At 39.9% G+C, this 19,532-nt stretch overlaps 2 protein-coding genes and 1 long non-coding RNA gene across 8 annotated transcripts in view; 2 read left to right on the forward strand and 1 right to left on the reverse strand.

The window, feature by feature from the left end:
• Nucleotides 1–19,532, forward strand: part of LOC143365874 (uncharacterized) — a 501,730-nt gene that overhangs the window by 477,596 nt on the left and 4,602 nt on the right. The gene's annotated exons all lie outside the window — the stretch shown is intronic.
• Nucleotides 4,130–14,607, forward strand: Nt5c (5' nucleotidase C). The gene is made up of 8 exons (XM_076806362.1): nt 4,130–4,734; nt 8,774–8,949; nt 9,641–9,868; nt 11,108–11,248; nt 11,415–11,572; nt 11,807–11,993; nt 12,056–12,196; nt 12,790–14,607. The coding sequence occupies exons 1-8, from the start codon at nt 4,536–4,538 to the stop codon at nt 13,144–13,146; spliced, it is 1,587 nt and encodes a 528-aa protein (XP_076662477.1). The 5' UTR covers nt 4,130–4,535; the 3' UTR covers nt 13,147–14,607.
• P58ipk (dnaJ homolog subfamily C member P58IPK) lies at nt 13,194–18,632 on the reverse strand. 2 transcript variants are annotated; one of them, XR_013084594.1, is made up of 7 exons: nt 18,434–18,632; nt 18,245–18,355; nt 17,933–18,132; nt 17,515–17,840; nt 16,796–17,139; nt 13,591–16,712; nt 13,194–13,552 (listed from the first exon to the last, which is right to left on the reverse strand). XR_013084594.1 is itself a non-coding variant. In XM_076806370.1 (6 exons), exons 1-6 carry the CDS (start codon nt 18,480–18,482, stop codon nt 16,294–16,296), a joined length of 1,449 nt encoding a protein of 482 aa, XP_076662485.1. In that variant the 5' UTR covers nt 18,483–18,632; the 3' UTR covers nt 13,194–16,293. The 2 variants fall into 2 exon arrangements, 1 of the variants encoding a protein (XP_076662485.1); XM_076806370.1 differs by having other exon boundaries at nt 13,194–16,712.

Below are 19,532 nucleotides of genomic sequence, written 5' to 3' on the forward strand. Positions count from 1 at the left end.
CTGACGATTTTCCGATTCGAATGACACCAAGCATGACACGGTTTGGTTCACATGTACTTGTTTAATTCACCATATAGTCAAACATCGATTATCCGAACTATTCGGCTCAGACAATAGCACAGCTATCTAATTACGATCTTAGATCAAATTTGTGCTGCGAACTGTTTACTATTCCTATAGCGTCGGTTCGGATAATCGAGGTTCTTCGAAATAGTCGACCGAGCACGCAATTATGGTCCGATTTGTGTCGTGTTTGGTTTCGTTTTAACCAGAAAAATGTCACAAATGTATTGTTAAAGCTTTCATAAGAAAATAATGAAAGACAAGGTAGGGGGAAAAATTGTACAAATATCGTGCACATCTTTTTCTCATATATCGAGGCATTACTGTAGTTTCTTGTTATTGCGTTACTCTTCTTAAGATTAATTAGCCGTGTTTCTTATTTTAAATTTCCATTCGCTAACGTGTGATACCTTTTTTACGCTACCCAGATTAGATCGTGATTTCGAAAACTTTCTATTGCATCCTTTTTACGTACTTTATCATGCCAAACCGTAATACCGACTTGAATTAATGGACAGTGCACCGAAGCAATTTGGCCAGCGTTATTAACAGAGACAGGAAATAGTACGAGTCGTTTTGCATCTAGTTTATTGGTTTTCCTGTCGTTCAAGTTGTCATTTTCAAGTCCTCGTTCTGTAACGTCTAAATTCGAAATTCTAGAGCAACGGGAAAACTTAATAAACTCTGCGACTAGGGGAATGGTAATAATTAATCTGCTCGTTATGCTTGCCACATGAGCAATTGATCGATGGGAAAGTTGGCGGATGGCCGGCAGCCGTTCACCAACGTAATTCCGTGATTACGCGCATTAAGTTCAACTCTATTTATATTATTAAATCAAACCGTCGTCGGCCATATTAAGAAAGTGAATTAAAACCGTTGAACGGTTACATCCGCTATCGTTTATTCTTATTACTAACGGCCAGCTGGATGCACTTTCTGATACCAGTTTCTAATTAGTAGCTCTCCATTCTGCCGCAATTTATGAACTATTTCTTGACATAAATTCCTGTTCCACCGTGCTGAATAAAAACAGTTTCGAAGTTTAGTCTACAATGGCTTTCGTTGTAACATGCATTAGGTGTTTTTAAATAATTAGTGCAACCGTGGAGGGACTCTGATATTTTTCTAGATATTCTTTGTCTGTTAATAATGATTCCAAATAATAAAGACTGTACATAATAATGTACATTGTACACAATGATTACATAAAATTCGGTCCCAATAGTTCGCTTGAGTCTTAACATTATAGTAGTTCCATTTTGGGTTTGGTTCGCGGATTAAGAACCCCGCCATTGAGTCTCTCGTGACAGCGGGCTGGCATGCGTGGCCGGGCACCGTTGCCAGTAATCATAGCTATCAAAACAGGCTCCAGTCCCGTCGCTATTCATATCGGAGCCGAGAAAGTAAGTAGCATTCGCTGCTTACCGGGTCTGCAGCGCAAGAATAGTGTCAAGTACAGCCCACGGAAGCAGAAACGTGAGAACGGCCGTCAGAAGGACGCGGCCGATCATTAATCATAAAACATCTCTGCGAGAGTTTTTCGTCCGAGGCTCGGGTATCAGCGGATCCGATCGTGATAGACAAACTGGCCCGCGCACGTGCGCGAGACCTCGTGATCGATCTTCCACGCGATTAGGATCGTCCCAGGAAGTATGCTACCGTAGTCGGATTCGCGAGCTTACACGACAAGTGGCTCGGCTCGCGTTCGAAAATATTTTTCTGCATTTAAACTTCGTTAAAATTCTCTAACCCATGATGCCTTCTCGCAAACCACCCACGCCAATGATTTCGTGATTTCGAAAATCTTTTATTGCATCCTTTTTGTGTATTTAATCATAATACGAATGCATAGATGCAAACCAAAAGAAAACCAAAGAAAATCGCACGTGCCCGAGATCGATCTTCCACGCGATTAGGTTCGTCCCAGGAAGTATGCTAGCGAAGGATACGTCGTCGGATTCGCGAGAATACGCGACAAGTGGCCCGGCCCGCGTTCGTAAAACGGTCCTTTACGAGTGAAACGCGTTCAACGCTGCCTCTTCCTCGGATTAGAGCATTAATTAACCCATTTCCGGGGAGATACCCGGCTCAGATTACCCGCGGCACATAAATCGCGATTGTTCCGACGACAAAACGCAGATAGGATCCGCGGACCCCTTTTCTAATCTGGAGCACGGCGCGATTTATCGCGTGGCGAGCTTGTTTTCGTAAATCTTGTTCAATCCGCGGAAATCGCGTCTTCGGAAATTAGACGATTCCTGTGGATGCTTAAATCTGTCCTCGAAGAGTAATCACGTGAAGCTCAGCAGCAATTGAGACGGCTGTTGTTTCCGGGACTGAAAACATAAATTAAACCGTATCACTCATTTACTAATCGTAGGTAATCGTAAATTATTTTAGTTTTGCAAAACACCAGTAAAATGCCTGTTAGGAATCATATTCATCTTTCTACTGTTTCAAACTGCATCCACTCATTTTTTTTTTACAAATGCATGAAATCCGCAGTCTATAGGTAATAAATAAAGAGAAATTATGTTGAATTATGTTCGCCCCAATACATTTTCTGCTCGTCTCTGATTTCATTCATTTATTACTGAAGTGAAGGGACCAAATGCAAAATGGTAACAATCTAAAAACATTCAGAAATGTTTATTCTGCAGAAAAATCCGCAGCCTACTCGTCACAAGGTCAAAGGACGCGTCCCTTAGTGGTCCGCAAGCATCCCCCGACGATTAACGTAACCGATTACAAAACGTTCGGTACATTTCCTGGCCTATCGATTCGAGCCTCGAAAACGACAAGCCCGGACCAGCAAAGATGATCAACCCAGTGTAACCTAAGCCCGTCGTTAATTTCTACCGGGCACTGATTCCGCGTACACTCGTCGCCTGTTGACAAAGCCGAGCCGGTGGAATTCGAAACATCGTTGTCGAAGAGGTGTGCTTGGCAACAGACCGCGTCGCATCCGGATTTATTTTCCGTCTTTCAGGTATTATTGGTTTCCCTACTTGAGACAGTATCGGTGTAGAGTGGCTCGTATCTGTGACCGGTCACGCCGAGTACACTGGCTGACAAAATTATAGAACTTCTCGCAACATCAGAATAATTTAATTAACACTAGAACGACCGAACAACAAATGCGACTGACGTATATTGCTTTGTAACAGCGACAAGACTGTAACCATTCAGACTTCATACAACTTTTGTTGTAATATGTGCTTCAATGAAGAGGTTCGTTAAAAAATTTCCGATGAAAACATTTTTACAATTTCAGTAATTGTAAAAGAAAAAATTAGGAACCAGTTATTTTGACTGCTCCGGTCGTTCTAGTGTTAACTCTTCTTCGATTCGTTCTTTAAAATGATCACAGCTTCTTTATCTGCGGAGAAAGAAAATTTGTTCTTATTGTAAGTTTACGTTTATTTTCAATAAATGACTTATTAAATATTGGTTAGAAAAGAATGGAATTTTATTTTGTGCTGAAGCGAAAGTATAATACTTAGTATTTAATACGCATTTGGTTATTACACGCTTTAGATATGACACGTATCATAGGCACGTGTACATATGATACATACAATATCATTTATATATGGGGTAAATGTGCCCTATTTTGACCCCTACACAGTATCAGTCCTTCTTCCTTCTTCCAATCAGTCCAATCTTCCTAAAACAATTTTTTAATAATAAAAGATATCCACTAAGAACCTGTAGATTTTAATGAGCACAATGGTCAACCTACCAAATGGCCGGAGTCTAATGGTAATCCTGCTATAAACTTGTACAGCATCTTGTCCTCATAGAAAATATTTCAGACATAGTATATCAACAATAAGAACACTTAAGGTGGTTGACTACTGGAACAATGACCCAACTTATATTACAAATGTCGTAACGCGTACAAGCATGAAGTGAGAAATATCTCAAATAAAACTTAAAAAAGACATTTAAAGATGTACGAAATGGACGTAGGACATTTCGGCATGAACTGAGCATGAAACGGGCATGCTATGGATGCACGGTGCTGTCTGTGTGTTTCAAGTAGCATGATCCGCGCTGCCTGAACCCCTGCCGGCAAACGTGAAAACGGACAGCGATAGTCAGCCGCAGGCAGCACGCGCTCGCTGTTCGTCCGAAGCGCATGAACTTCGACAATCGCGAGCGGAACGCGGTCGGCGTATAAATAGCAGGCGCTTGTGTGACCGATACGACAAATACATCGTCGCGTAGACGAGCAGATAAGTATCTTACAAACCCGATACGATCAGAAAATCAAAACGAGGTGTCGGCGCAATTCCTACAAATGTTCTTCGAGTGAGAAAATAACTAGATAGAGGACATAGCGAAAGGAACGTCTGGAAGTCTGTGTGTGCGTGTCGGATCGCGCTGCAGGTTGAATTTCCCGCCGTGTGGAGCGCCAATCGTCGAGCACACCGCGGCCGTGGGTGCACACCCGCCAATCGTCCGTGATGCTGCACACGAGGACCCTCGCCGTCGCCGTAGCATCGTCGTCCGTTGTCGAAAATCTGTTCGCCTCTCGTCTGCGGCATTTGACCGGCAGCCATGTTGGCTACCTGGGTATCCTCGACGTCCGTGGCTTTCACCGCGGCCCTATATCGCGCGAGGTCATGCTCCAAAACTACCAGAAGGTGCGCGAGAAGTATAAATGTAAGTAGCCAGCAGCAGCCGACGCCGCCATCTTTACCGCTGTCCTCTTCTCGCGCGCGATCGTCCGTGCGCCTCTCTTCCGGACCGAGTCGCGGCCGCTTCGATCTGCGCAGGCGCGACGCGTCCGGCGCATGCGTAGTTGTACGCGCAAGCGCAGTAGCGACAGTCGTTTCAATATTTCGAATCGATGGCATTGGCGCGCGAGACCTTGATACCGCGTTGATCGCGTGGTCACACGGAAATTGTAATTGATGCCTCTCAATGAAGAGGATTGATCCCTCTCTTTGTCATGCGTACGGACGCACGGTATACTCTCTTATGGTATACTCTCCCTGCCACGGAGGACGGAAACGTTCGATTCACGTTTGATCTTGGGGGCAACGTTATCGTGAAACGTTGCGAGAGCGTTGCACGCGGAACTATTTACTATTTACATATTCTCTGCTGGCGGACGTCCAATGTCTTCCGCGACGTCTATTAGCGACGCGTTGCTTCAACCGATCGCCATGATTTATACATCTCTCGGGGGTACCTAACCTACTTGCCACTTGCCGATCTACCGGGTGGCCGGTAATTCAGCACTGTCCAAATCTTGTTCGGTGCACGATCCTTTCCGATTAATTTAATTTCAGGGATTCATTTTATTTAGTTCCAAAATGAGAGCTTCAGTTTGTAGCTCATTGCAACGGTAACCGGGTTCGATGAAATTGACCGAAATCCACAAAACCCGTTTTTTAAATTATCGTTACAGGTTCGGATAAAAATTATTATCTCTCCAACCAATTGCAATCTAAACAAATTTTTGTTCACTCATTCACTAGCAAGCTAGCCCATCTCGAAAAATTTCAACTCACTTGGACCAATTTTGAAAAAGTTATGAAAAGGTGTCAGCACACTCTCCGATTCGACTGTATATAAAAGTATAGTTTTTACCGTACTTAATGAAGCATGAATGTACTTTATACTTGCTAGATTGTATTTTAGATGCGCACGAAGAAGATACTATTTTTACTGTACGTGTCTGATCCCAGAAGTTCATTTTAAAAAAATGGAAAACAAGTGAGAGATTAGAAAACTATAAGTACTAGAAATGTAGTGAGGAAAGAGATAACGTTGCAATAATGGCGACGTCTATTGCAAGTAGAATTGGTAAGCATTAGACAGACACTTGGCTGTATGGAAAATGATTCTGTGTACGCCTGTGGTTTAACTTTATAGATAAGGACAATGTATTCTCGACTATATCTGAATTTACTGGACACCCTGTATCGCGTGTAACTAACCTTGAAGTGTTGAACCTTAAGTAAGTTTCCGAAGATAATACAATTCAGTTAACAGCTTAGGAAGTTATGTTGCTCGATAGAGCCGGTAAACACGAAGTTTACCGTGGTTAATTGATCAAACTATGTCAGTATACTTTAAGAATCAGGAAACGATTCGACGCAAACAACCACGTACATCGCACTACCTAAGACAATAATGTTGAACGTAACAGAATAAGAGACTCGCTGAATTATGCTGTTAGAACAGGTTCGATAATGATTATCTAACTTGTTGTTCCACTGACGTCTACTATTTCATAATGAACTTATTGAATTCGCGACGGATGTAATTCTAAAATATCATCCTTGAAACGTTATTAACTGAATTTCTTAAACTCGTACAACGCTGCAGATTTTCCGCTTGACATTTTTGCGCGCGATTAAACACGGAAAATAGAACAGGACAGCGATAACGCGATTTTGCCCTGTAACTACCTTCCCGGCCGAGGTAAAGGGTTGCAACCCGAGGCAGAAGGTTTTTCCTTGGCAATGGAGGACACTTTTTGCTCCCTTATCCGACCATACCCTTTTCAACGAAATTGCAGTTTTAACGCGTCCACTGAAAAATCAAAGCGGTCTCGATCAAAGAAAACCTGAAAAAAAGGATCATTTACTTTTTAAACAGAACTTCAGAATCTAATTTCATCTTTATGAATGTACGAGGCGGAGTTTTTGCCCAGCGAAAAGAAAATTTTCTGCTTTCGCTCGCTGCGACCAAAAGTTCTTCTTTTTACACTCTAGGCTCTTTTGAAATCGACTGCAGGCTGATGAGGTTCTGTTGCATACTGCGTTAGATAAGCGACTCTACCATTTGATAATTTTCAATATTAAAAATTCTGATCTTTTAGCAACTACTTGTGGGCAAAATTCTCGTTAGTCGATTTCTTAGCAATGTTTCTAAAACAAAAACTCTCATATCTTGCAATTAATTTATTTTTACTTATCACCAGATTTGATTACTTATGGGTACCCCTAATATTTAAAAAAAAATGTTTATTTTCCATAAAGATCCGCAGTCTACTTATCACATTCGCTAAGCAACAAATGTCAGCTTTAGTGCCCGGTGGGTCCAGCCCGAAAACAACCGCTGCAAACATAATCGAGGCAAGCCAGCAGAAATGTCTGTCTGGTTAATTAATACCGGCGCACCGTAGAAACGAGAAAAACGGACGGGGGGAGGGGAGGGGGGAGAACCGTCAGAAAAATCTAGGACGGTGAAAACCGTCTCGTATCGAGCAGCTGCGGGACAAAACGAGAGCGCGGACTTATCGCGAGCCGAAGTCGGAGGAGTAACGCACGTGGCGTGCGTTATCCTGCGGGATTATGGCGAACAGGGGCCCGATGCAAGGCCGTGCGACGTCACGTGCATACGAATCGTATTCTGCACCCGCGTCCATCTGATAGGGCCTATCGGCGGGCTACGCGGGACATTATGCTGCACAAAGTAACTGTCCGTTTTTAAATTATGCCACGCCCGATGCGCGACACGATAAGAAAAGCAGAAACATTAACGAGCGTGCGAATACTCGCGGCTACTGATACATGCGCGTTTAATTATGCGGCTGGTAACCACCCAAATATAAACCGGACTTTCTCGCTAAATTTTTCGTTCCACCGGAATTTATACACCTGGAATGTCGACCACGCGTTAGGTGTACAAATTAAACCATTTGCATCATTAGCGTATACGTACGCTCAATTTTCCTGGTCGCTGTCACCGGGGCGTATATATTTACTCTCAATTTTCCTGGTCACTGTCATCGGAGCAGTATGCATACGCTCAACTTTGTTGGTCACTGTCATTATTCGTTAGCCAAAAAATAGAAAGGTGTTGTTGGAGATGAAAGTAGTAATTCTGATTTTTTCTTATAATGCCGAAATATGAAGTTCTTTTACTTCTAGTCATTTTTGTACTTAGATGTAATTTAAAAAAAAAGTTTGGCGATAAAGGCCTTCTTTTCATATTTCCTTGTGATGCAAATGAGTTAGTCCGTAGCCCTCGCGATTCGTCCATTGCAACTTCGTTTCAGATACAAATTTGTTAAAGGATTAAGATATTATCTGTAGGATGGAATAAACACAGGGTGCCCTAAATGAATTTTCCATTATTTCCCAAACTATAGCTGCTCGGAAAGAATTCGGGAGAGACATCTTCCGGTAGTCACAAATCTTCTCTAAGTGGACGTGCTTCTAAGCTAAATTTGGAACGGCACTAAATGACCTTGAATGACCTTGGAAGAAGAAAGTATTATGGGTTAGTGAATTCGCCTCTGGATAGGCTACACCTAAATAGAAACATACAGTTCTGTATAGAGGTCACCTTGAAATGTCGGAAACTCGTCCGAGATGTGTTCCCCTAAACAGAGTAAGTTTTATTTGAAAAATGTTTTTACAACGAGCTGTAGTTTGGGAAATAATAGCGTGCGAAACTCTCAAATGGGACAGCCTGTACACAGAAAATGGTGGGGATTAGTTTCCCGACTTGACCATAATTTGACGGTTCGTGAATGAACAAAATATTTCTGGAGAGAGGGCCACGAATTAATTTGTACGCCAAATATACAAAATTGTGTAAGATTGAAAATGGATTCTGGGAGGTCCTGGTAACGATGAAGCAAACGGCCTCTGGGTCGAGCCGGAAGCGGTCGGAGACCCTTTTCAATTAGACCGTTAGGTCGTGTAGCAATCGAAGCTAACCGTGTAATTGTCTGCCGCAGCGAAAAAGCTTCCCCAAGACGTGAATCCTAAGGGGGTGTTCGCGTGCAACGAGCTGGACTTGAAGGAGGTGCAGGTGTACGGTTTCGACTACGATTACACACTGGCCTGTTACAAGCCGTCCATGGACTATCTGCTGTACAACCTTGGCCGCGACATGCTCATCCAAAGGTACAAGGTACGCGATCGAAAATATCATTAGCTCAGGAAAAGAATAGCACCCGAGATTTCGGGTTCGGGTCGGAACCCCGAAAGTTTATAAATTGTAGTCGGATCGGGTCGATTGGGGTCCCGGAAGTTTGCAATGTTCGGTTACCCGGGTGAAGTTTGAGGATTCTAAAAATTTGTAACTAATCCAATTGTACAGGGTGTATAAAAATTATATGTCACGACCAGCATAGCTGGATTCTGCACCTCTGGATCGGTGGAGATCTGTTAAAAAAATGGACCGCAAAATTGACCTTGACCTTGAAAATCAAGGTCAAACGGTCGAAAATTTTGTCTCGATCGGATCGTATAGTACTCGTCGCGAGGAATAAAAGTCTGAAAGGAACCATGGGTCTCTTGTCAACCGTTCACATAAAAAACGATGTTAGAATTCCATTTACGTTCTAGAATAAAAGCTTACTTACCTTCCGAAAAAAAAAATACGTCGGTGTCTGTGAACGGCCGAAAGTTCGAAGCCGACGTCGACGGCGAGGAGGACGACGTCGCAACGAGACTAATTCGCAGGAAAGTTCGTCTAACTCGTTTCTGCTCTCGCGAGTTCGGCTCGTCAGCGGGCGTTTTCTCGAAAATCAAGCGACAATTACGGCCGAACGAGAATTTCAATTGAAACTTGAGGCAAACCCGTTTAATCGACTGTACAGTACCCCGAGGGAATCAGCAGCCTCGAGTACAACGAGAATTTCGCTGTTCGCGGGCTCCATTATGACATCGAAAAGGGTCTGCTCCTGAAACTCGACAGCTTCTTGCAAATTCAATTTGGCGCCGTTTACCGCGGCCTGCATCCGGTCCCCGACGACGAGGTCCTCAGGCTCTATAAAAACAGGATAATACCGATCGCCTATGTCGAGGCGCCCCATAAACACTCTCACGTAAGCATGGTTTAACGGATAAAGAGCATGCGGTACCCGCTCATAATTATTCGAACGACAGAGGCTTTGCCCGGACCTCTACAAGGTAAATGTCCCGTGTTGTTCTTCGCGTAAACGATTATCTAGCCGCGGCAGTCAGCTTTACACGCACCGGCTACCGTTCAGCGAGTATTCTGGCCTTGAACTCACAAAAAATCAATTTTCTTTTGCATTTTCTCTCTGCCGAAGGATTTCCTTCAATTGGTCAAATTAATTTAGTTATAGGCATTTGAAATTATTTCCTACATGACTCAATTCTATTAAACGTTGCGATAAAATTATCTGTTACTTTATTCGGATCACTTGGAATTTGAATAAAAATTAAACAGCCATGTAATAAAATAATCAAGAGAAATATTCGAATAATCATTTTTCTAAATAATTATTAATCATTTTTCTAATATATCATTCGAATCATACCCTGGTCTGATTTAATTTCCATACGAAGTGACTTCATTTTTCAAATGTGCCTTGCACTTTTTGATTTTTTAAAATAATTCGAATAATCATGAGCAATACTGTGTGCAGTACGTATAATTGATAAAAAGTTTCTTTTCCATATTTGTAACGTATTGTGATCTATCTTTACGTCCATTGTGGATCAACTGTGCGAATCCACAACTGTGAATCCCCTTTTCTACAGTACTCTTAACTTAACAAAGAACAATATGCACATAAACACAATAGTTTCAAAAAGAAACTTCGAAACCTAGTCCTTCAAGTTATAAGCAACAAAGATCTCCTATGACTAATTGTAAACGATACATTTTCAGCGCCGTTATTCCCATTCCGACTGATAAGTCGATCATTGTGTTTTTTAAAAATAGAATTTTTGTATTTCTAACTATTTTTAAAAGCAGTTCGAAGCTTTTGTTCTTTACCGAAGGTGTTCGTCAGAAATATTGTTTCCGACACGTTCCGTTAACAATTAAGTATTCAACCATATCCTCTCTTCAAGGTCGATACCTTGCATGCACGAACCTACACGTATCCCCAATTGTTCCGCTGAAAAACTATAACTGGACAAACTTTGCAGCAACTTAAACGTCTTCTGTTTGTTTGCATGCGTCGATACGTGTGTTTTTCGTGATGGAATTTTCGCAACGTTATCGTATAGAAAGTGAGTATATATCCCCGAGGTGTTTTTTATTCGCCTAAGTGTCTCCAACGTTCGGATGTAATGGAGTTTTCTTGACACAGGAGGCGTTGCACCGATCGAAAATGATTCAACTCGCCGATTTATTCTCAGTACCGGAAATGGGGCTTCTGTGCAACGTCACAGAATATTTCCTTCGCAACCACATCGACTACCACCCTGAAATACTCTTCAGGGACGTGAAGGCGAGTAGAAACACCTCAACATTCATTCCAAAGTTAATTTCAAAAATTTACGTCGAAATTCATTTTGACATTTCATTTCAATTCTAGAAAATTCTGACCAATTTCGAGAAATTCTGACTAATGTAAAATACAGTGATATTAATTTTCTTCTCTTCTCTCATTGCAGAACTCTGTGCAAAGTTGCCACCCTATAATGCACGGTCTAGTGGTGCAAAATGTGTCGGAGTATTTGGAACAGAACAAGGACATAAAGAAGTTCTTCGATCGACTGAAAAACTCGAACAAAAAGATGTTCTTAGTGACTAACAGTCCCTTCCATTTCGTGTAAGCGTCGCAACTTACAATTATAATAATTCATCCATCCACCCCTGAATTTCAATTCGAATTTTCCCCAAGATCAAATCCAGATTTTACAAAACAAGACCAACACTCTTCAAGCTGATCTCGATTAAAGCTGTAATGAAAAGTGGAAAAATTATAGTTTGGAAGCAACCGTGGAGAACTTCTTCTTGAGACTTTTTGAGAAGTTTTGAGAGTACGCTATTGTTTTCTTCGCAGTGACACGGGGATGAAATTCTTGGTCGGCGACAACTGGAAAGATTACTTCGACGTGGTGATAGTCCAGGCAAGGAAACCGAAATTCTTCACCGAGGAAAGTAGGCCGCTCCGAATCTACGACGAAGTGAATAAAACTCAATTATGGGATCGAGTCACGAAGCTCGAGAAAGGTGTGATATACCTCGAGGTAAGCATGATTTCTTCCGATTCGCCGGCGTCGAATTTGAATAGTAACGCTTCCAATCCTAGGGCACGGTTAAACAACTGCAAGACATGACCGGTTGGCGAGGACACCAAGTATTATACTTCGGGGACCATCCCTACAGCGACCTGGCGGACGTCACCTTGGAACATGGCTGGAGAACTGGTGCCATAATTAAAGAGCTGACTGTGAGCAAAAGTTCTTATATTAATGGACTGCAGGAAATTGTTTCGAATGTCTTCCCCTTTTTGTTTCTTCTACAAATTAATTTAAAAGATAATTTTCATCAAACACTTTAGAAATATGATGACTTAAACATTGAAAATAGTCTTGCCAATTTCAAAAACGTCATTTAACTTCCACTCTAATTTTTTGCTAGACACTGAAAGCCGCCATTTTATCTGTTGTAATGACAAAAAAGTAACTGAAATAAAGCACAGGTATGGTAAAACGTCCGATTTCTTTTTACTTCTGTTGTAAGAAGTGTCTGTTTAAAATGAAACATAATTTGTTGATTTAAATTATAGAGAAACAAAAAAGTTGTTTTCACCCACATGCATTCCTCAGAGTGCAACTACCCCTATTTTCATTTTGTAAATACTGAAAAGCATCCAATTTCTTTTCATATCTATTGTAAGATGTATTTTCTAAAAATATGGCACTATAAAGTAAACATAATTTCCTAGGATCCTTAGAAGGATGCTAGGAAATTGATTTTGAAGTTTCCTGGATCATATAAAGCATACAACTATAGCTAAATAATGTTCGAATTGATTTGCAGCATGAGATATCAACGTTGAACAATCCTAAATTCAAGGAAAACGCTAATTGGTTGCAAATGTTGACTGGCCTGATCGAGGAGCACCAGGACTACGAGGGACCGGATGTGAAGACTGTGCTGAACGAGTGGACCAACGAGAGGGACGAATTAAGGAACGAGATAAAACGCGTGTTCAACGAGCAGTTCGGCTCTGTGTTCAGAACGTACCACAATCCCACGTACTTTTCTAGAAGACTCTTTCGGTTCGCCGACATTTATATGAGCTCGATCACGAACCTGTTCGAATACTCGACGAGTCACACGTTTTACCCTAGAAGAGGCGTGATGCCTCACGAATACACAAGCTACTTCGTTTAAACATGCGAGTCTGCGTTCGAACTCGCAGCTAGCTGTGTGTTGCCATATTTCGTTTTCTTTCTTTTTTCCCGAATCTGCTTACCCGTTAGAGCTTTCGACGCAAACAAATCAAAAATGTCCCGGATAGTATAGCACGTTGCAATCCCGGAAGTAAGACGCTTAATCCCAGAACGACTTCTGCCGAGTTTGACTTGTTGCTCGAGTGATTTCGAATGCATTTCGTCAAGTTTGCTTTCCGAAAAGCGAAACAGTTTACAATGATATGAGCAGTAGTCAAACGAATGTCTTAAAATGGTCATTTGTTGAGTCCGTGTAAAGTCAAAGATTTGAAAGCCATAATATATTTGAGTATAACAAATACCACGCTTATGATATTCTGTATGTAAAATATGTCTTGTATGTCTTGCTTCATATTTCTGGTATTCGATAGAGAAGAATTTGTACATTGTTGGTGTAGTTGATAATTTTATGAAACAGGTTGAAATCCCAGAAGTTCTGCTGGCGTTAACAAGTATTTTCCTGTGGTGTAAATAAAAAGAGAATATCAGACTGCTGAAAGCCAAATGATGTATGTTAGGGGACAAGTATAGATCCGCTACGTTGTCCAAACGAATCTAGAGTAACGTAAAATTATTTCAACAAAACAATTTGCTCGAACTTACCGTTGCGCATATCCTAACGTTCGATGTAATTGAATCAAACATAATTTTTTGGTAGAGGTCTCGATGGTAGAAAAAGAAATGATCAAATCAGTAACGCTTAATGCCGAAGTGTGTAAGATAATACATAGATGACGATAATGAGAGTTAACCGCTTGTTAGAACACTTTAAAAACTGTTGAGCTTCGTATATTTTATTCACTATGGAATATATATATATATATTTTAATATATATATAATATATTTTGAAATATATATATTTTATTCAGGTACAAAATCGATCGTATTAAACACTATATAAATGACAAAATCTATTATCAAAGCGTATGTATGTGTATCATAGATGAAATACCGCAAAGTGGACGTATAAAACTTATTCTATTATGTCCTTATAATAAAGTACAATTTAGAATAAATAGGATACAGAAGTCTAAGTTAATAGGGCTAATCCTAGTAACTGTGATTATACTTCCATCGAGCTTACTTTTTCATGTTAGTACTTTCTGTTATTATACAAAATGTACACACAGTGCGAATGATTCTTACTGCCTATAGCATGGCGGAATATGAAATCCAAACAAGAATCATCGAGACATTATGTATGTTAAATGATATATCGAAGCTAGCTAAAAAATTCTACTCAATATTTTCTTTATCGGATTAGCATAAATTGTTTTACATTCGTATATCTTCCTCCGTAAGAATGATTACAACGCTTACATGAATGTGTTCAAGATATACAGAAATGATTGTAATAGTCAATGAAAATAAATCTAGACGATTCTATTGTGATGTACACAATTTATATTGGTATTTGCTCCTTTCCCAAATTCCATAAGCTTCTCGATTTCATTTTAACTATATAAAATGTGATGCCATCATTGTCTAGAATTCTAGAACGTAATTGTCTTATAGTGATATTTTGTGCGAGATAATTGTCAAATACTTTAGAAGTATAATACAAAATAAGCGATTAATAAAATCGATAGGAAATATACGATAATAAGCCGTATGTAAATAAGAATTCTGAATTTATAATGTTATTGTTTTATAGCTGTAGAAATAAATGTACAAGGAAACAAGTTTACTAAAACACTTGTTGAAAATGTAAATTATAAACCTAAATGTAGATCATATACCTGAGACCAGAGAGAGAATTAATATCTTGTAACATAAGATAAATTTTAGCACCATAAAATATGAAATTAATTCTAAAAACATTGACTCTAAAAACAATATATTTACGCTTCAAATAAAATGAATGTGTTTCATTGTGTGTCGGTATAAATTATGATCGTTCAACAATCTTCGTAACCATTTTATAATATATTTCATTATAATTTTGTCGTTTAATCAACCACACGAATAAGTACAAATGAAAGATTCATTATTGAAATGATCTGATATTGGCGAGAAAACATTTCAGAGCCAATTCTTACGTAGAACTACGTTTGATACGATCAAGCCAGTATCGAAGAAAGCATTATATACGGCGCATTTTCCTGTGTTTTATATAAAAATGCCCGCAGACTTTATATACAAATGATACGAGTGTGTTTGTATAAATTATTCAAATATATTTAAACAAATATCAGAGATTACAGTATTTACAGAAAATTCTCTTGCACTCATGCGAACACAACATGCTTCGCAGCATTGTTCTACGTTGTTTGTATTTTTCTTTTCATATATAAATGTCGAATACAGCCTGTGTACAGTGTAATTATGCTATCCACACTTGGGACAAGTGTGTTTGTACTCGGCGACTGTATTACTGGAAAAATGACTTTCGTAATATTCAATCGACGCGGTGGTCGAACAAGAAATCAAGCTATTTCAAAATGAATGATCCACAGCCCGCCATAACACTCGGATGGCAGTATCAACCACAGCACATCCTAGAGTTTTATCAAAACGCGAGTTCAATCACGGCATCTGGTTCACATGTCGCTGGCGCGAGATTTCACGGGTTAGAGAATGTTCACTTCAAACTAGTTACATGATCAGTCTGTATCAACTACGACGTTCGTTCACAGTTAGTGTTCGGTAAGCCAACTATCCGGAATTCGAATCACCGTATTGCTTACAAATCATTATAAATAACGTATTGATTCACGTACTATTCGTATTATGCACAGACGAAATTTTTGGTAGCCACGATGCTTCAAACAACTAAACTTGTTTCAATGTGTTTCAGCCTAATTATTGGTCAACTTACTGATTGACATTTTCCCTTGTCATTCAGTCACGTGCATAACCGACGACAAAAGAAGTCTGACGTTTTAGTTGGCGTAACGCCGACAGGGGGAAAAGGTACGAAATCAGTAAACTAGAAAATAAATACAATAGCTGACAGTTGAAACGGAACTTAGAATGGAAGGTAGTTCATGGTCAAACCATGGAAGTGATGGAACTCTTCTTTTCTGATTCAAGGTCTAAAAGATCTTCTCTGTAGTCAAATTTCATTGATTAGCAGAACGACGGCTGCTAATAGAAATGAAACTTGAATTGGAAGGGAGAACCGTGGAAGTGGTGGAATTCTTGGAAGGGGTTCGAGCCATGCTGATGTTTCCCTGACTCCGGGTCCAGGGGATCTTCTCCTTGATCGAATTTCGCTCGTTTCTCATCGTCAGTTAATACTTCTTTGGCAGCTGCGATGTCGATAAACCTCTTCTCCGCTCGTTTCTTCTCCTCTCCTTCCTGAAAGTTATCGGGGTGCCACTTCTGCGCAGCCTTTCTGTATGCTTTAATGATGTCCCGTTTCGATGCTGTCCTCGGCACCCCCAGGATTTTGTAATAGTCCCGAGATTCCGACAGTTTTTGACGTTGCTGAGCCTTGTGAAGACCCTGTTTCGCCCTTTGAGAGCTTGGATCGATTTCTAAAGCCTCTTTGAAGTCTCTTATCGCTGTTTCGAAGTAAATGATTACGTTAGCGATACCGGTAACAAGAAATGGTAACAGCAAAAAATACAATGCAACCATGACTCACCATCGTCAAACATTTCAGCCGCTAGATACGCTTCTGCGCTGTCACAATATATTTCAGGTTCTTTTCGCATCGTCAGCGCTTCCTGACAATTACTGATCGCCTGATTTGTATCCAAGCTGTTCGTATAGCATTTGCAGAGAAGCTGATGGCCGGAAAAGCGAACGTTACCAACGTTTGGTTCCAGTTTTAGTGCAGATTGAGCAGAACCTATGCAGTCGTCGTATTTTCCTGCTTTCTCGAACTTTTCTGCATCTGCCAATAACTTGGATATTTTCTTGACCTTCTTGTAAAATGAGAAACAACTTGAGTGATCCGGATCAAGCTTCAAACATTCTCGAATGTCCCTAAACATATAGAGTTTCCATTGAATAATCTGCTCCATCGAATGACACACATTACGGGGAAGCCCTGGTTTACTAACTTCAAAAAATAGATATTCTTTTTACTTTAATCAGTAGTAAGACTAATATAAAGATGTATTAACGTGAGAATGAAAATAGTGTACAGCGATTTATCGAGAGGGAGAGGGATATTTGACAAATATCACAGGAAGAAGACAGCGCAAGTAAAAAATCAGACGAATCTCCAGAAAATCACCGATTGCTAATCCCAGTCCATTTGCAATCGAAGACGTAGAAGATTTCATCCTACGTTGATATAAAACAATATTTTAAAAAATCCCGAACCAGGCTCCCCCTTCAAATGTCATTGTTACTTACTTCAATGACTCATCTACTTGTCCAAGGTGATAATGTAGATTAGCCAATTTAAGGAAACCATTAGTGTTATCAGATTGTAACTTGGTTGTGGAATGCACATCAGAAATCGCAGCTGTATAATCATTGAGAGCTTCGTAACATTCTGCCCTGCGTTCCCTAAGTTCCACTGCCCAAGGGCATATTTCAATAATTCTAGTTAGTTGTCGCACAGCTGTAGCATAATCTTGATTTCTCATTGATTTCTCTACAATTTCTAGATCTTCTTGCGCAGGTGCTATTTTATATAAGGCATTCAGAGCTTCACTGTTTTGTGGTTCTAGTGCCAACTACGAAAAGAACCAAAACGTTGGAACAGCATAAAAGATAATACAAGTCGTCGAAACGAAAGAACTAAGATTGTCGTCGATAGTACACTTACCACGCTTCGAAAATCTGCTGCGGCTTTATCGAATTCGGCCTGTTTGAGCAGCACATGACCACGTTGCAACTTTGCAGACATGAAATCCGGCTTCAACTCCAAAACTTTGTCAAGATCGAGCAGTGCAAACTTAGCTTTACCTAATGCTAGATACACTATGCCTCTTTTATAGTATGTTAAATAATTGTTTGGACTGCCCTCTGCAACAATAGAATCCTTCAAAATTCTGAACTACACGTATACGGGTGAATTTCACGTGATCAGGGTGATTATGAGAACGTGTAACCATGGAAAACTAGAGACAAAACTCACCAACAGCTGCATGGTAATGTGACAGTGCATCCTGTAACTGACCCCTCGCTAAAAATTCTTTACCTAATTCCAAATGTCTGTTGATCTCTGCTTGGGAAACACTCCCAACCACTGCAATAGAAACTCATTAAATATTATACCGTGTGATCATTATTACAAGTAAAGATACTACAGGTTAGGATTATTTACCATCTAAAGACAGGTCCAATAAGACCAGTAGCAAACCGCAATGGTACATGACTGAATACAAAATTGAAAGACGACGATACGAACAGTTCAATAAACAAGAAAACAGACCCGTCGGCTTTACAAGCCTCTACTCAACCACCAGATAATGCAAAACTGATCAGCCACGCCGCCATTGCGATCGTGGTCTTCTACGATTGGTCCAAGTTGGTTCAACAGAAATTCCCCTCCCACTATTTACACCCACACGTATCTAACTACAAAATCGTGGACCATTCTATGCGCCGCATTGCAATTATTTATTCAGTTAATCGTCCGTTTTATCGCCGATAAGAAATAATCGAAAATTAACGTATGTTTTCTGTCCAGGTCAGCTTCGGCAAAATCTCACGCAGTCGGCGATTTATCATGTTAATTTTAACGAGACCAATTGCGAGGGTTGTTCGATTGACATTCACAAAAATCAAAGAATTCGTGACTAATCGTTTATCAAAAATTTATTTCAGATACCTTTCTTACTACGAAATATAAATTAACGGAAAATACATACTTCCTGACATTCTAAAATTATATCGTTAAAATTATAGGAAATGGTTTGCTAAACAAACATGTCTAAATAAATATATATATATATTCCCTTGTCTATTAAAGATAAAAGTCGTATAAGTTAGTTTTTATCGTTATTGTCGGTAGGATGAATACGGAAAAATACACAACATAAAGAAACGTTTAATTATATACATATTCGAATTGTAGCGGATTGAAATTTACCCAGCACAAAAGATTATGCAATTTTTCAATTCGAATATACTCACACGAAAGAATAAAATAAAATAAAATAAAATATATAATTGTATAAAATATTTCGTTTAAATTATATATGTACGCAATTATAATTCCAATGTCCATTACAGGGTAAAAGAGGCGTGTATGTGTGGAAAAGAGTCTACATCGCATAATCTTTTTCCCTTGTTTATTTAGATGGTTCATTTTATAGAATCCTCCTGTCATTTTTGTTTTGCGTAATACTATAAATAAACGAATAAATCGCTAAATGAATGAACATGTAAATAATACGCGAGATCCATCGTCTCTTATGAGG

Source organism: Halictus rubicundus, chromosome 2 (assembly GCF_050948215.1).
Source record: "Halictus rubicundus isolate RS-2024b chromosome 2, iyHalRubi1_principal, whole genome shotgun sequence".
NCBI classification, from domain to species: domain Eukaryota; kingdom Metazoa; phylum Arthropoda; class Insecta; order Hymenoptera; family Halictidae; genus Halictus; species Halictus rubicundus.

Excerpts from the sequence above, each read along its gene's own strand:
- Nt5c (XM_076806362.1), top strand. The coding sequence starts at position 4,536 with ATGCTGCACACGAGGACCCTCGCCGTCGCCGTAGCATCGTCGTCCGTT. Across the intron at positions 11,573-11,806 it reads AACAGTCCCTTCCATTTCGT|TGACACGGGGATGAAATTCT; the intron begins GTAAGCGTCGCA and ends TTTTCTTCGCAG. Across the intron at positions 11,994-12,055 it reads AAGGTGTGATATACCTCGAG|GGCACGGTTAAACAACTGCA; the intron begins GTAAGCATGATT and ends TTCCAATCCTAG.
- P58ipk (XM_076806370.1), bottom strand. The coding sequence starts at position 18,482 with ATGTACCATTGCGGTTTGCTACTGGTCTTATTGGACCTGTCTTTAGAT. Across the intron at positions 18,356-18,433 it reads ATTGGACCTGTCTTTAGATG|TGGTTGGGAGTGTTTCCCAA; the intron begins GTAAATAATCCT and ends TTTCTATTGCAG. Across the intron at positions 17,140-17,514 it reads CAAGTAGATGAGTCATTGAA|GGACATTCGAGAATGTTTGA; the intron begins GTAAGTAACAAT and ends CTATATGTTTAG.